Source organism: Onychomys torridus, chromosome 23 (assembly GCF_903995425.1).
Source record: "Onychomys torridus chromosome 23, mOncTor1.1, whole genome shotgun sequence".
Lineage (NCBI taxonomy): Eukaryota > Metazoa > Chordata > Mammalia > Rodentia > Cricetidae > Onychomys > Onychomys torridus.
Genome location: NC_050465.1, coordinates 11,251,715 through 11,268,357, shown reverse-complemented (window position 1 = coordinate 11,268,357; position 16,643 = coordinate 11,251,715). Strand labels below are relative to the sequence as shown.

General features: G+C 37.0%; 1 protein-coding gene across 1 annotated transcript in view; it reads left to right on the top strand.

The window, feature by feature from the left end:
- The window catches only part of St8sia4 (ST8 alpha-N-acetyl-neuraminide alpha-2,8-sialyltransferase 4), a 113,200-nt gene that overhangs the window by 42,479 nt on the left and 54,078 nt on the right, over window positions 1-16,643 (top strand). Inside the window, 1 exon segment of the mRNA XM_036173512.1 lies at window positions 12,196-12,489. Within this exon segment, the coding sequence (XP_036029405.1) occupies window positions 12,196-12,489 (294 nt within the window).

Sequence of the window (16,643 nt, the reverse complement as noted above, 5' to 3'; positions counted from 1 at the left end):
TTCTGTAAAGCATCAGAATCAATAAGATAGATATTAACCCTTATTTTAAAAAATACAGGACATTCTCATGTTAATGGATAACACAGTATTGACATGCATAGATTGATGTGAACTGTATAGAACATATTTCAGGCTAATGCTATTGGAATATCGGATATGAAAAGTACATATACAAGAAAACTCTGGGAAATATGAGGTCTGTAATGAAAGCCCCCATTAGTCTTGTCTGCAGCCACTGACAATTTTGAGTTATGAGAACAACATGATAAAAATGTGCATTTTACCAGCAGAATGTCACTGCTAAAGCAGAATACATACGGCAGGAAGTCCTTGAGAGAAATGACTTGGAATATTTTTTGAAAATGGTGAATAATAAATAATGTATTTTACATCGTTATCTACCCCAGCTGTCATTCCCACTACCGTGATTACTGTGTTTGGACACACGTACAGTAATTAAAATGATTACACCAAATTTTCATAAAGTATGTGAAGGGAATACTGTCATTTTCTATTCTAATTGACTGTATTCTTCAATTTTCCAAACTTGCTCATTCATGACCCCAAATTAATTCATGATCCACCAATGGATCTAGTTAATTAAACAAAATTAATTAGAAACTAATTGCAATAATAGTTCAAAGAAGTGTGGTGGTACCTCACCCAAGAAAATATCAGTAGGACTAAGGAAGACAGATTGTATTCAGGGAAATTTGTTGCAAGGAATTTCCAGAAGTTTGTAAGGAGTGAGACAGGGAAAGTAAGGACAATATAGGGAGGGATAAAGGCCTTTCAGCCATGTTAATATGTGACTGTTTACAATGCCTACACCACCTGCTATTGGAATAAAAATGATGTAATGGATCTGAAGTTGTTGTGTCCTTCTGGTGACATTAGAAATTGAAATGTCTGTGCTTACACACCAGTGACCTGATAGTGTCCTGGAAGTTTAGATAGTATGAGAATGCCTGAATCTTCTGAGAATTATACTGCCTTTCCAGCACTCAGTGGTAAATAAATCACATATAGCATTTCAGAACACATTTTCCAACTTCCTATGGTACTTACAACACACACACACACACACACACACACACACACACACACACACACATACACACAAAAAGACACACACTTGCCAATGCTCACACACAGAGAGGGAAAGGTATGTTTTTTTTTAAAAATGACAGATCAGAGTCAATTTTAAAGTTTTCTTAACTAAGCAACTTAAAGTTCAAAGCAGTGTGGTTGTGACCGGCTTTATTTTATATTCACTAAAAGTCAGAGAACTCAGACATACATCTTCTAGAAGCCCCCTATTGGCCTCATGGGACATAGTTTATTAACACTGAATTGCAAAAGGAAAAATTATGGGTTTTCTAGCCTAGGTGATTAGAGCAGCAACTGAAATATTTCATGAACATTCTTTTTCTCCATTTAAGTATAGAATATATTTTCTAATGGCATAAATTCCATGCTTAACCAGACCTCCCTTCTATGAAAGAGTAGTAACTTCCTAGCAGCCATGATCAGTGAAGGAGTTCAGTTCCCAGATCATCGTAGCCATAACAAAAGTAACATATCCTGAAAAATCCTAGCTAGTTCCCAACCCAAGTATGAAATATAGCAACCATGACTTTAAAAGATCCAAACTCTTATAAGTTTGTTCTTTATCAGGTAAAAAGAGTTACAGCTGTACACCACTCATGAATACCCTAGCTGTTTATTCTTAAAATAAATATATATTTTACATATGTGTAAATACCTGTGTAAAATGAATGTATAGATAGGATATGATAACATGTAAGGAGAGGGCTGAATGAAATATGGAGGAAAGCCATGCATTCATGTCATTTTAAAGACATCTCAGTGTGGGGGAGTTGAGGTGACCTTTAGTTGTTTAACTCATATACCTGCAGGGGTCCTAGAGTTTGAGAAGTCCATGTGCAATGTTCTACTCTATACTAATTATGACTTTTTAAGGCAAAGACAATGAACTACTAGAATTTTCTCTAACACTCCTCATGAAACAAACACAATGATCATTTTCATTAAATAGGATGAGTTTAGCAGATATACTTGGTTTTAAGACTATATGCAAATTCAGAGAACATGATAATTTTCAATGATTCAAGTTATAGCTGGCTTTAGGTATATATATATATATGTATATATATACATATATATGTTCACGTTATTGAAAAACAAAAGTTAGTCATATGATAGATTTTAGAGATTGATAACAAATGGTAGAATATAAAGGTCATAATAAACAGGTGTGACAGTTCATTAGCATAAGAGTAGATTTCTACAATGATAATGAGTATAAAATTGAATATTAAAACTGAAATGTAAGGCCGGGTGATGGTGGCACACGCCTTTAATTCCAGCACTCAGGAGGCAGAGCCAGGTGGATCTCTGTGAGTTCAAGGCCAGGCTGGACTACCAAGTGAGTTCCAGGAAAAGGTGCAAAGCTACACAGAGAAACCCTGTCTCGAAAAACCAAAAAAAAAAAAAAAAAAAACAAAACCTGAAATGTATATTTTTAAATATATGTATTTAATTAATTATTTATTTCAAATCTTAAACATATTTCAACATAAATTCTGTAGTTAGACAGCCTGCTCAGGCTTTAAGATACATAATGGAGGTCCACTCAAACTCCCCGTGTGCCTCATGTTATTCACCAGTGAAGTGTATTAATGATCGTGTTACTTTATCACTTCATTGAGTTGATGAGAAAATTAAATGTTTATAGTTTTGTGAATGTGTGTTCTTATTTTTGTGTGTATACAATGATTTTTTAGTATCCATGGATGCAAAATATTTCCATCTATTTAGACAATTATGCTTATATGAGTATGTGTAAATGTGGTAAATGTGTGCACATTTGTGTATGTGTGTGTACAAATGTGTATGAAAATTAGAGCACAAACATAGATGTCATCCTCAAAAATACCATCTCTCTCTCTTTTTTTTTTTTTTTGCTCTTTGAGACAGATTCTCCATGTAGTTTTTGTGTCTGACCTGGATGTTGCTCTGTAGACCAGGCTGGCCTCAAACTCAGAGAGATCCGCTTGGCTCTGCCTCTGAGTGCTGGGGTCAAAGGCATGCACCACCACCATCCAGCCCCATCACTTTTTTTAAGACAGGTTTTCCATTGGTCTTAAACACACTGAATTGACTAGACTGTGTAGCTTGCAAGCCCCAGAGATTATACGTTTCTGTCTCCACATTACTCAGTGATATATGTGTAATATTACACTTTGTATTTTTATGTGAGTTTTGGAATGAAACTCAGACTCTCACACTTCCAAGGCAAGCAGCTGAACTACCCATCCTTTTAAGCAAATTATTTACCTCATGACTAGTATGCGTTGGACTTTGAACTGGTAGGCATGAGCAACACAAAGATAAAATTGGCTATGACCTGAAGAATATATAATCTAAAGCTAAAACTGACATAGTACACAGTGAGACAACAATGATACAAAAAGAAAGAGGGAGAGAGAGAGAGAGAGAGAGAGAGAGAGAGAGAGAGAGAGAGAGAGATGGGGAGAGGGAGGCTGTTACCATTTTCTCAAATGAAAGCAAGACAGCTCCTGGTTAAAGCTTGATAATTTACTTAATCTAGTATTTGAGACTCTAAAGTCCACTCTTGTCAATGAATGCTCAATCTTACCTAATCAGTTTGTCATTTATAAAGAAATCTGAGATACATTGTGTAATACAAGCATTTAAGTCTCACTTATTTGAGGGCTTGTGAATGAGAATGCTCACAAGTAGCAAATGTTAATAACAGATTAGAGGACTATGAGATTAGAAATTGCAAACTCACTAGAGTTATAGAAAAAGCCTAGGCAACATGTAGCTGAGGTGGAACAGTGTTGAGTACAAAGGAAGGGTATGGAAGAATGTGAGGAAGAGTGTCATCAGAGGCAAAGAGAGTAGAAAGGGGGAGGAGTCCAAGAAGTCTCCCAGATGTTCGTATTGTGGGCGCATCAGAGGTGACAGCCACAGTGTTAGGAAACAGGAAATAACTCAGAAGAGTGTAGAGGACTCCACGGACAGTGTTTTCCTGTGGACCTGCTCACCAAGAAAGTTTCGGAGACATCACAAGTGGAGTTCAGTAGCTGACTGGAGCTCATGTCAGAAGAGATCATCACGGGTGGAGATTTTTCTCACTGTGCTAATTGAAGGGCTAGGCCTCATCATTCAGCTCACCCAAGGAGCAAAGGCATGTACTACTTACAATGAGGATGCCTGGTACTAAATCTCTAGAAAATGGCAGCAGCTGCAAATAGATGCTCAGTGACTGGACATTTGTTGCTCTCTGGAACTCCTTCAAGTCTGACTTACCAGTCTTGTTATCTGGGGTAATTCCACTCACATAGTAAAGGGCCTGATTTCAACTGCAAAACAAAAGCAAAGCAGTTACTTTAATTGTATACCTGGAAGGAAGGGAGGGGCAATGGGACCAAAAGTGAACTAAAGAGATGTCCCTATGCCTAGCCTTAAACAATGAGAGGAAGCCTTGAAGACAGTGAGATTCCCAAATGTCTAGACATGCTCTGGCCGTAGAGAATGGATGAGGATACCATTGGACACTTACTAGAGTTAAGGTGGCTATTGCAATTTTACCATCCTTTCAAGAAAGAACTCTCCATCTAAGTTACTCAGAGTTGGTTTCTAGCAGCTTTCCACAAACAGAAGACATGAGAGTAGCAGCAGGGGAAAAAATGACAGCCCTGAATGAAAAAACACAGACATCACAGGCAGTCAAGTTTATTCAAGAATATTTCAGGTGTTGCTCACTTTCCTTGAATACCATTCTAACGCCATTCTAAGAGTTTGGTATTTTGCTGTTATGTATTTTCCTGTAGTTATATGTGCTTATATATGATCATGGATTATAAGGTAACTTATATAGCTTTGAAAAACTGAAACATTTTCACTTCACATGAGGCATACAGAAAAACAATCATTTATAGTATGGGATCACAGAAGAAAATTCATATACTTAGAGTGGAGTTGGAGCCATCTTCATTCCGGAAAATGCTGTATCAATAATGTAGAATCAGCACCAACAGGGAATTTATGAGTTTTAACTTTTAAGTAAGCTTGCCAAGGCATCTACAACTGTGTATATTTTTCTTACGTTTTTGTTTGCCAAGAAGTACAAGAAATTGATTTGGTTAAAGACAAAGGAACTCATGGCTATTAACTGCTCATACCTACATAGTAGTTTGGCTTAAAAAATGTATCATTCTGAAATTGGTCACCCCTGTCTTATGATGTTAAGAATAAACTGAGTAACCACACAGCGCTTCATAAATTCTTGAGTCACACTCTGTTTAATTCTGAATGCTTCAGTTTCAAAGAAGATATTTAGAAAGACTGAAACATTTCACTGAGAATCAGTTATAGTCTTGCTTTATCAGCAGTATTGCTGCTTACAACACTGAGGTTACCTGGTTGACTGAACTGCTGCAGAGAAGTACCGCTGCTTTATTCTAGTAGCTTACTTAATATCTTATTTGAATATGTGCAGTTCAGCTAATTATGTGACTAAATATCCGATTTATCCACATAGTAATTTGCCATGTACATGTAGACATGGTTCTATTCCTTATTTCCAGTGGAAAAAAGCATGCTACTCACTCACAGAGGAGTGTGAAATTGGCCTTTTATAGCCAGCATGGGCTACATTTTATGATGTATCTTTTTGTCTTCTTATTTTCGGTATATTTACTACCATACTTCTTAAAGCATGACCGCTCTATACTCAAGTTGTCAAGATACTACATGTGAATTTATTATTTATCCCCTCATCTCCAGCTGGCCTTTTTTATTTTATTCTTGAGATTATCATCTAATTGCATCATTTCTTCCTTTTCTTTCCACCATCCAAACCTTCTCATATAGCTCTCCTCATTTTTCTTTCATATCATCACCTATTTTGTTGGTTAATTTTTTATATGCATCTATGCATATATGTGTATATTCCTAGATGTAATCTACTCAGTCTGTATAATGCTTACTCATACATATGTTTTCAAAGCTGACCATTTGGAATTGGATTACCTATTGAAGTGCTGCTTTCTGGAGAAGACTATTTCTCCCACTCTGCATTTCTGTAGTTCTTTCTGTATGGATAAGGCCTCTTCCATCCATTTTAGTATGTCTATTGGTATTTTTATTCAACTGTCTGTAGGCAATCATGCTGGGGAGATTTTATGGATGTAGCTTTTGACTTTGACATCACTAGGAGGCACAATAGTCTTTAAGTCATCATCCTCCTCATTTAACTTTATTTAGTTGCATTAAATATGTTGTTGTTGTTTTCTCTAAATCTATCTTACTCTCTAACAAACAAGCAACCAAAAGCTTTATCATTAGGCTTCTTTTTGCTTCCAAAGTAGAAAATACTTTCACTTAGTACTGACCTCTAATTGGTGAATATTTTTTAACTCTTCTGATTTTAAGTTTCTGTTAAAATTTTAATTTTTATTATTTATTAGTCCTTTGAGAATTTTGAACAAGAATTTTGATCACTCAGTTCCCTTCTCCACTCCTCCCAGATCGACTCCTTCAGTACCTGTCCAACCTTGTGTCCCTTTTTTTCCCACCTGTCAAGTCCAAGTTGTGCTGCTCATACATTCTTGGATATGTGGTCTTCCACTGGAGGGTAGTTGACTGATCAGGTGCAATACTCCCTCCTAAAAGAGCTGACACCACCTCTCTAAGCAGCTCTCCACTGGCCATAGCTCTCAGGGTGGGAATTTGTGGCCATTGTTCCTCTGCATGTGGGATTTGATCTGGCTTGAGCTTGCCTGGGGCTTGTTTATGCTGTTACAATGGCTGTAGGTTCACAGTGCATCTGCCCTACTGTGTCAGGAGGACAACATTTTCTTGTACTCAACCAGCATCCCTAGCTCATACAGCCTTCCTCTTCTTCACCACAGTGATCCCAGTTTTTGGAAGGAGGGGTATGACACACATGCCCCAATTAGGACCAGGTATACCACAGTCCCTTGTTCTGTGTGTCTTGTCCAGGTGTGGGTCTCTGTGTTAATGACTGCCTACTTCAAATAGAAGTTTCTTTCATGAAGGTTGAGAGGCACGTTACTCAGTGGGTCTAAGGGTAAGGTTTTACAAGTTAGTTAAATGTTATATCCATTTATCAGGCACATGCCCACTTAGTCATGGATTAGCACTATGCTCAGTTCATGTTACAATAGTGAGTGCTGGGGAATTATGGGATGGGATGAGAGCTCTTAACTGTAAGGGAATATGAGCATAGAGTAATCATCACACTTCCTCCAATAGTAGATGAAAGTATAAAGCTTAACTCTCTGCAGCAGGACTGTTTCTGATTATTTTTATATTATTGATATTGTTTGAAATACAGCTTTCCCCACTTTTTTAGTCAATCCCTCAAAAGAATGAGTATAGATCTTATAACTCATTAGTTACACAAAATTATTGATTATTGATAGTAATATTTTATATTATTGATGTATATATGCTATTTACAATGAGAAAGCAGCTGCTGAGGTATTGTGGGGACCTTCCTTCCTTCCTTCCTTCCTTCCTTCCTTCCTTCCTTCCTTCCTTTTTTCTTTCTTTCTTTCACAGTGAAATATGTATGGTGGCATCTACCCTGACAGGATCACATCAGTTTCACTGTTAATTTGTGATCTTAAATGTCATCTGAGCTAGTATCTATAATAATAACCCTTAGAATACCCTTTTCCCCATAGAATCCAAATTCATACTATGATAAGGTTGATTAAGATTTCAGATTTTTAAAACCATTGGTGTGATACAGATGTTAGAATTTTGCCCCAGCCAGCAGGGTTTCAACGGGAGGCGACCCACCTGTAGGAGTGAATGAAAGGAACAGGGGACACAAAGGGACGACAGCAAGATAGGATTCTGATCAAGCTGCAAATTTTATTTTCCTCTGAAAGGCTTATATAGCACACGAGGGGAGGGGGCAGGAAGGAGGGAAGGGGAAGGGACATGGAAGGGGTACAGAACATGGGAGACGTGCATATCGTACAACTGCAAGATGTCGGCTAAGGTCACTGGTCAGGGGCCATTTATTCTGTTGCTAGGCTACCTGACCATGGAATGCTCTTTATGTTTGATTGTCATGGCACCTGACTGTGGAATGTTTTCTTATCTTTGGGAGCCTCTGGTTAGTAAATAGGTGTTACTGCTCTGGGGAAGGCCAGTGGTCTTATAATTTGTTCTCTGGCCTAGCTAGTATTTTTCCATGATTCATGTTTGGTTCCTGACATCTTGGTCCCTAACAGAATTTCAGATGCTTCCATGGACATGTAATGTCTCAGCACTTCAGAGGTGGGGACAGAAGGATCTGGAGTCCAAGGCTAGCCTCTACAATGTAGACTTTAAAGCTAAAATTGTATATGAGTTTGAAGATGATTTGGGCTACATGAGACCCTGTTACTCCATAAATCCAAGCTAAATAATAGTTATCAGATCCTAAGTACCCTGTAATTCTCATGACAGTTTTTTCTTTTAATAATGTTTCACACTAGAGTGTTAGGGCAAATATACTTTCTATTCCTTTCTACACCACCTTGGAGATTCCTGCTTTCCTGAGTGTGACAGTCTTTTTGGGCTCTCCTATTCTGATTGTCTTCATTATAAAGGAAATGATTTATACTTCATCTGAATTAGTGACATGGACTAAGAAGAGCTAAAATCTCTATTATATGATACAGTGTGCATAAAGATATGTATTAAAAAATATCCTTTAATCTCTAATATGTAAATCATGTGTTCATATTTTTCCTTTTCCCTCTTAATAACTCACCCTGGATAGTAAAAGACTTAATAGTGAGAGATAGAAAAGATTTATTGTTATAAGTAAAATTGTAAGAGATCTATGAATCTCCATCAAAAATAAATATATGTTAATTAAGAGAGCTATAGAATTATATCTAAGACAATCTTTTTACTATAGTAAACACAATTTCCTTTTTAATTAAAAGTTAAGTAGTTTGAGAGTTTAATTAAATACATAAGAAAATACACAAGAAGAAAAATATAAAGAGTTTTGTGTAACTAATGAGTTATAAGATCTATACTCATTCTATGGAGGAAATGACTAAACATTGGGGAAAGCTGTATTTCATGTATAGGTAGGTGTGTTTTCATGGATGCAAGATTGAATGTATCTGAAAGCTATTTTTCTTTTACAGAATATAAAGTCTTGTTTGAAGAAAATCTAAATATTCTTTTGCAAACTAATTGAAACATGCATTCCAACAAGCTAAAATAAGGGTATTTAAGGGTTTCTTAAGCCAAGGATCCATGGTTAATATGAAATTCTCAATATAGCATCACAAATCAGTTGGGCATATATTCAAAGTGCTTTCCAAAGTTGTCTTTTTTTCTTTATTATATTTGTGTTTTGATTTTACACATCAGCCATGGGTTCCCCTGTTCTCCCCCATCCTGCCCCTACTCCCAACTTCTCCCCAGCCCCTCCCCTCCATTCCTATCTCCTCCAGGGCCAAGACTCCCCTGGGGATTCATTTAAACTTGATGGATTCAGTACAGGCAGGTCTAGTCCCCTCTTTCCAGGCTGAGCAAAGTGTCCCTGTGTAAGCCCAAGGTTCCAAACAGCCAGCTAATGCACAAAGGACAGGCCCTGGTCCCATTGCCTGGGTGCCTCCCAAACAGTTCAAGCTATTCAATTGTCCCACTTATCCAGAGGGTCCACTCCAGTTGGGGGCTCCACAGCCTTTGGTTCATAATTCACGTGCTTCCATTCAATTGGCTATTTGTCCCTGTGCTTTTCCAATCTTGGTCTCAACAATTCACACTCTTATAGTCTTTCTCGACAGTTGGACGCCTGGAGCTCCACCTGGGGCCTGGCTGAGGATCTCTGCATCCACTTCCATCAGTTATTGGATGAGAGTTCCAGCACGACCGTTAGTGTGTTTGGCCATCTGATCACCAGACTAGGTCAGATCAGGCTTTCTCTCGATCATTGCCAGCAGTCTACAGAGGGTATATCATTGTGGATTTCTGGGGACCTCTCTAGCACTCTGCCTATTCCTGTTCTCATGTGGTCATCATTTATCATGGTCTGTTATTCCTTGTTCTCCTTTTCTGTTCTTGATCCAGCTGGGATCTCCTGCTCCCTTAAGCTTTCTTCCCTCGAACCTTGCCCTTTATTACTCCCACTGTCGTCTAGGTCGTTCATGTAGATCTCATCCATTTCTCTGTCAGTGGGTGATCCCTTTGTCTTTCCTAGGGTCCCATTTTCTAGGTAGCCTCCCTGGAGTTATATAGCAGTCTAGTCATCTTTGTTTTACATCTAGTATCCTCCTATGAGTGAGTACATACCATGTTTGTCCTTCTGAGTCTGGATTACCTCACTCAGGATGATTTTTTCTAGATCCATCCATTTGCCTGCAAACCTCATGATGTATTGTTTTTCTCTGCTGAGTAGTACTCCATTGTGTATATGTACCATGTTTTCTTTATCCATTCTTCAGTTGAAGGGCATCTAGGTTGCTTCCAGGTTTTGGCTATTACAAACAATGCTGATATGAATATAGCTGAGCAAATGCCCTTGTGGTATGATTGAGCATTCCTTGGGTATATGCCCAAGAGTGCTACATCTGGGTCTTGGTGGAGATGGATTCCCAATTTTCTAAAGAAGCACCATATTGATTTCCAAAGTGACTGTACAAGCTTGCATTCCCACCAGCAGATGTGGAGCTCCCCTTGCTCCACATCCTCTCCAGCATAAGCTGTCTTCTGTGTTTTTGATCTTAGCCATTCTAACAAGTGTAAGGTAGTATCTCAGAGTCATTTTGAATTTCCTCTGTTGAGAATTCTCTGTTTAGTTCTATAGCCCATTTCTCAGTTGGACTGTTGGGCATTTTGATGTCTAATTTCTTGAGTTCTTTATATAATCTGGGTATCAGCCCTCTGTCAGATATGGGGTTGGTAAAGACGATTTCCCATTCTGTAGGCTGTTGCTTTGTCTTGTTGACCGTGTACTTTGCTCTACAAAAACTTCTCAGTTTCAACAGTTTCCATTGATTGATTGTTTCTCTCAGTGTCTGTGCTACTGGTGTTATATTTAGAAAGTGATCTCCAGTGCCAATGCCTTCAAGACTACTTCCTACTTTCTCTTCTATCAGGTTCAGAGTAACTGGATTTATGTTGAGGTCTTGGATCCACTTGGACTTAAGTTTTGTGCATGGTGACAGATATGGATCTCTTTGCAGCCTTCTTCCCGTTGACATCCAATTATGCCATCACTATTTGTTGAAGATGCTTTCTTTTTTCCATTGTACATTTTAGGCTTCTTTGTCAAAGAAGCCAAAGTTGTCATTCAATACAACTCAAGGATGAGATCATGTTGCATAAATATGATTAGTTGTAGGCTCTTTTTAAAGTATCACAATTCCATGGTAAAAATCAGAGATGCATATCCTGTGCTTTTTCTCTGTATGAACCCAGGGATGCAGAAGGCCCTGGAATGCGGGAGCCTACATCATAGCCTCAGAAGAAGTAGAGAGGTTATTTTTTCTATGCACTCAAATCTCAGAAAGTCAGGACAAATAGGATAATTTTATTTTATTACTTTATTCAATATATAGGCCCATAGAAGGCAATTGTAAATATGTTTGTAAATGGTACTACACAAAATGGTATAGGCTCCCATATCTCAGAGCATTAAAAAGTCAAACTTATTCAGTGATATTTATAAAAGTGTTGAAAAGACTCCAACCTGATGAACAGGACAGATCTGGCCAGCATGTACATTGTGTTTTCTTCACTTAACATATACCTTAGATTTCACGCTATGTAACAACAAAGCCCTTGCAGATTTACCGTTATAAATTCATTTATTATGAAATCTTATTATATGGATTTGTGAAGACAAAATCATGTAACAGATTGGCTAAACTGGACCCCTACTGAGAATTAACATCTTTATTGAAATTAATATTTCTAATATTTTGCTGATTTATCGAATATGTAATTTTGTCTGGCAGACTATTTTGGGGTGATTTTTCTTTTGTTTTGTTGTGCTTACTGGTCTAAACATGCTGGCTCCTCATTCTTTTCATTCACTCCATTTTATGAGTGGATTTTTCATATTTCTTTTTCTTTTTTTTCCATTATTTTTTTCCTTAGGTGTAATCTAGCTCCTGTGGTGGAGTTTGCTGCAGATGTGGGGACTAAATCAGATTTTATTACCATGAACCCATCAGTTGTGCAAAGAGCGTTTGGAGGCTTTCGGAATGAGAGTGACAGAGAAAAATTTGTGCATAGACTCTCCATGCTGAATGACAGTGTCCTTTGGATTCCCGCTTTCATGGTCAAAGGAGGAGAGAAGCATGTGGAATGGGTTAATGCGTTAATCCTTAAGAATAAGCTGAAAGTGCGGACTGCCTATCCATCATTGAGACTTATTCATGCTGTCAGAGGGTAAGTGGTGGGAAACTACTGGGCTGTCCTTGGCACAATGACACATGTAACTAAACTTTTCTCCAGATAGAAAGGAATATCAGTAAAACCTCCAAAAATAAATACGTCTTCATTACTTTAAAATGGTTTCTATATTTTCAAATATGTATTTTACTTGCATGCTTAGTCTCTTTACTTGCCCACTTCGGAAAATCAAATTGTTGAATTTGACATTTATGCCTGCTCGTGAACAAAGTACTGCTTTTAATTTCTTCCTGTGACTGAGGGTAATAAGACTTTGCAGTAAAACTGATGACTTTTAAATGACAGGCTGCAACAGAAATGCTGAATGTCTAGTAGACAGTCTGATGGACACGTAAGTGCTAGAATTGTTAAAGGGGCAATTGAGGTCTATCTACAGCTATGAGGCCACCTAATAAGACAGGAGTCTTGCTGAGATTATGCACCTTCATGCTTCATACCAATGTCACACTTGACATTTACAAATTAAGTTACCTTTCCCATTTAAGAAAACAAGTTCATAACTAAAATTATAGAAGGACTAATCTATTACTTAAATATAAGTAATGACAAAAGGATTGGGGGTGATCATATACACAGTAAGTATGTTCAATAAGTAGATCAATGGTAAATACTTTTTTATGTTTATGAATGTGTCTTAAGTATCAAATACTGTAAATGCAAACAGGAAGAAGACCTTAACAAATGCAGAGGCTTGATCACTCCAGTGATATCACAAAGCATAACGGCAGGGATGCATAATTTCTTCCTCAAGTTCACAAAGCTCCAAATGTCGACTTACTATTTGACTAGGTTTGAAAACAGAATCACAATTGTAAAGATTAATAAAAGGAGGGATAGGGGAAGGTGGATGAAAGACAGACTGGAGAGACAAATAATGTGGGTTTGGAGGGAGAGAGATATAGAGTTAGGAGGGATGGAGGGAGGGAGGGAGGAGCCTTGAGAAAGTAAAATGAAAACTGAGTGTACATAGAACACTCAATTGTGAATACTGAAACACAGACTGGTAAAGTAATTTGGGAGTTGGCTGGGAGGGAGTTACTTTTATTATGCTTGAAGTGCAATGATATTTGTCAATTCGGAATGGTGCATCTTACAATTGAACACATATTTTAGTTAATTTACTCATAGGAAAATGAAGATATAGGCTAGACATGGTGGATATGGACAAAAAGACAGGCTGAGGAGAACAAGTAAATGCAGGGATAGAATTCCTAAATGAAAAAAAAATCTAATTCCAGAATTAAAATAATTGCTTTTTGTAATAGGAACTATGCTCAAGTGAAATTTTTGTTTTGTTTTATTATTGAAATATCTCCCTGAAAAGGTTTACCATTTCCCATTTAAGCCTTCAGAGTTTCTTACAGGGAACTATCTTGTTCACAATTAAATTTGTTATAATTGGATATTCAATACTCATTTCTATGTTTGGTGAGAAGTTTCATATATATATGCATGTAGATGACAACTAAACTAACATTTATTTCTAAATGAGTAAATATTCTTTTATTTTAAAATTTGACTGAAAAGAATGATATATTCTCAACAAAGGTTACAGTTAGGATGTATTATGTTAAAAACTCATATTTCTGTATCAGTGCTGAGTATCATATTATTCTGTAAAAAATAGATTTCTTTCTAATTTTAGACATATATTCTCCAGTGATAGATGATTAGGGATAGAAAGCATATACTCAACTCCTGATTAGAGAGAACATAAAGCAAACTTAGTATGTCAACTAAAATATGGCCACTAGATTCTGGTTAATATTTCTCAATTCAATTACCAAAAGCAGATCGTGAAATTGAAACTTCAACTGCAGTCACAGTTACAAACACATGTACTTAACAAAATATTAATGGAAGTATTTACAGATGTTTTTATGTGTTACTTACTTCGTTTTTCTTCTTGTGCTTGAAACCATCTGCTACCTCCCAGGCCAGCTACTAACTCCTGGGTCAACCAAGCGAAACTCCTGCCTTGCCTTTCTAGTAACTAAGTCAATAGGCATATTTATTTCACCTTGCACAAATGTTTACATGTTAAAATATCAATTACTTTTACTTCAGTGATCAATATTTTATGTTTCATCTTATTTACTTTTCTCACATAATTATTTTTTGAAAACTATTTCAATAATTAGTAAGTGCTGTAATCCACAGTACTTTATGATAAATCTTGTAGCTATAATGTATGACACGTTAAATTGTGGTTACCAGGTTTTATGTAGTATTGGCCGGGGTGATTCTTGACTTTGCTAGAAGGTGTGTTACTGTGTTCTTACTCACATGACTGCATACCTTCCTGTAAGGTAAAGAGATGGAATCCTGAACGATGGCATAAACCTAAAATAGTTTTGGGGTACCCAGTCACCTTTCAAATGAGATGGAAATGGGCATACACAGTGTATCAAAAAGCAAATTCATTTATGGAATCATAAAAATAATATTACTTGTAGTGTATCATTTCAACATGTTTTGTGTAGCTAGAATTCTGAATAAAATAATAAATTGTGAACACTGGTAAAAACAAGATTAAAAAGCCATGATAAAACAAGAAGACTTATCTGTAATTAATAAGATCAAAACCTAAAATACCTGGTTAGTTTTACTTATTTCAGAGAAGTGTAAGTCCTACTGGCTTATTCTTCTGAAAAACTGTGGTGACACAATTTTAAAAAATAGTTTCAGGTCCTCTATTGATTACTGGAGTTGACTGACTGATGAAAGGTTAAGGGAACAGAACACATCATTTAGATAGCGCATGGCTATGATGCTGACTGACGTGTGAAGGTTTTTCTGAGTGTTGCAATTAAAGATAGAACATTTAAGTGGTAATGGAAATCAAGTTTCCTGAATATAAGGGTCAATTGTAAGTTATCGTATAAGCAGATTTCATTATTTAAACTTTGTCCTCTGAGAATAATGAAACTACTAACTTTAAACTCTTCACTTTCATTTTGTTTTTAGCACTAAAGAGAAGGTAGCATCCACCAAACTCAGAATAGTCTTTGACTGTGTTACAATGTACAATCATTTTTGAAACCAGAGGAGAGCTATAGCAGTCCTGAAAAAAGTGAAAGAGTAATCTAAGAGATGGATGAATATGTGGAATGAAAAGCTAATAGCTACCAGAATACTGGTGATAATAAGAAAAATTGACTATATAATCGCTCAGACTTCACTGGATTCAGAGTTTTCATTTTAAAGGTTTAATCATCATTTATCAAGTTTCATAGTTTCTTTTTTTAATTTTTTAAAGCCCTAGGAAGTAGTACAAAATATATGCTTTATGATGATCTCACTTTAACACTAACTTTTATAGGTCCTTTGTGGATTGCACATCATGCGTTCTGATCCCATTTATCTCCCTGTCCCTTCAAATCTATCCTCTGCCTTTGAACCTTCCCCACCACCACCCCCAAAAATTCAAAAGTAAATTTAAAGGAAATACAAAGAAACAACAACAACAAAAAAGGAGAATCTTGTTGTCGAAGCTGTTGAGTCACACAGTTTATCTTTTAGTCCATTCAGTTTTTCTTGCAACTCATCTTGTTCCTAAGGCATTGGTCTGGCTTGAGGTGGTTGACTTCTGTTACACCACTGATAATGAGCTCTCACTGTGGCTCCTCTTAGATATCCTGTGTCATGGAGATCCTGCTGTTTTGGATCTGTAGCTTCTTCCCTTTTACATGCTTGAATAGTTCATAGATTCAGTGGATGTTGGGACTGGCCAACTCAGCTCTAGTTCTGGGCCTGGGTGTTAGCTGGATCGATCAGCCTTCCTGCTTTCCCTAATTGTCACTACCTGGGAGATATAGTGTTTTATAAATAGAGGTTCATATATACATGAAGAGTGAGATAACATTTGTTTAAAGTCATTATACAGTATTTTTTTATTTTGTGTTTTTTATTCTTCTCACATGTATTTCATCTGGACCACAATTTCCCCTAATTGCCCACCACCAATTTCTCCCCTCCACCTCTCCTCTCCCTCAGATCTACTCCCCTTCCCTTCTCCCTTCGCATCCCCCCATGTCTCCTCTCAGAAAAGGAGCAGGCCCTCCTAGGGACATCAGTGTACATGGCATAACATGCTACAATAATACCAGGCACACACCATCGTATCAAAG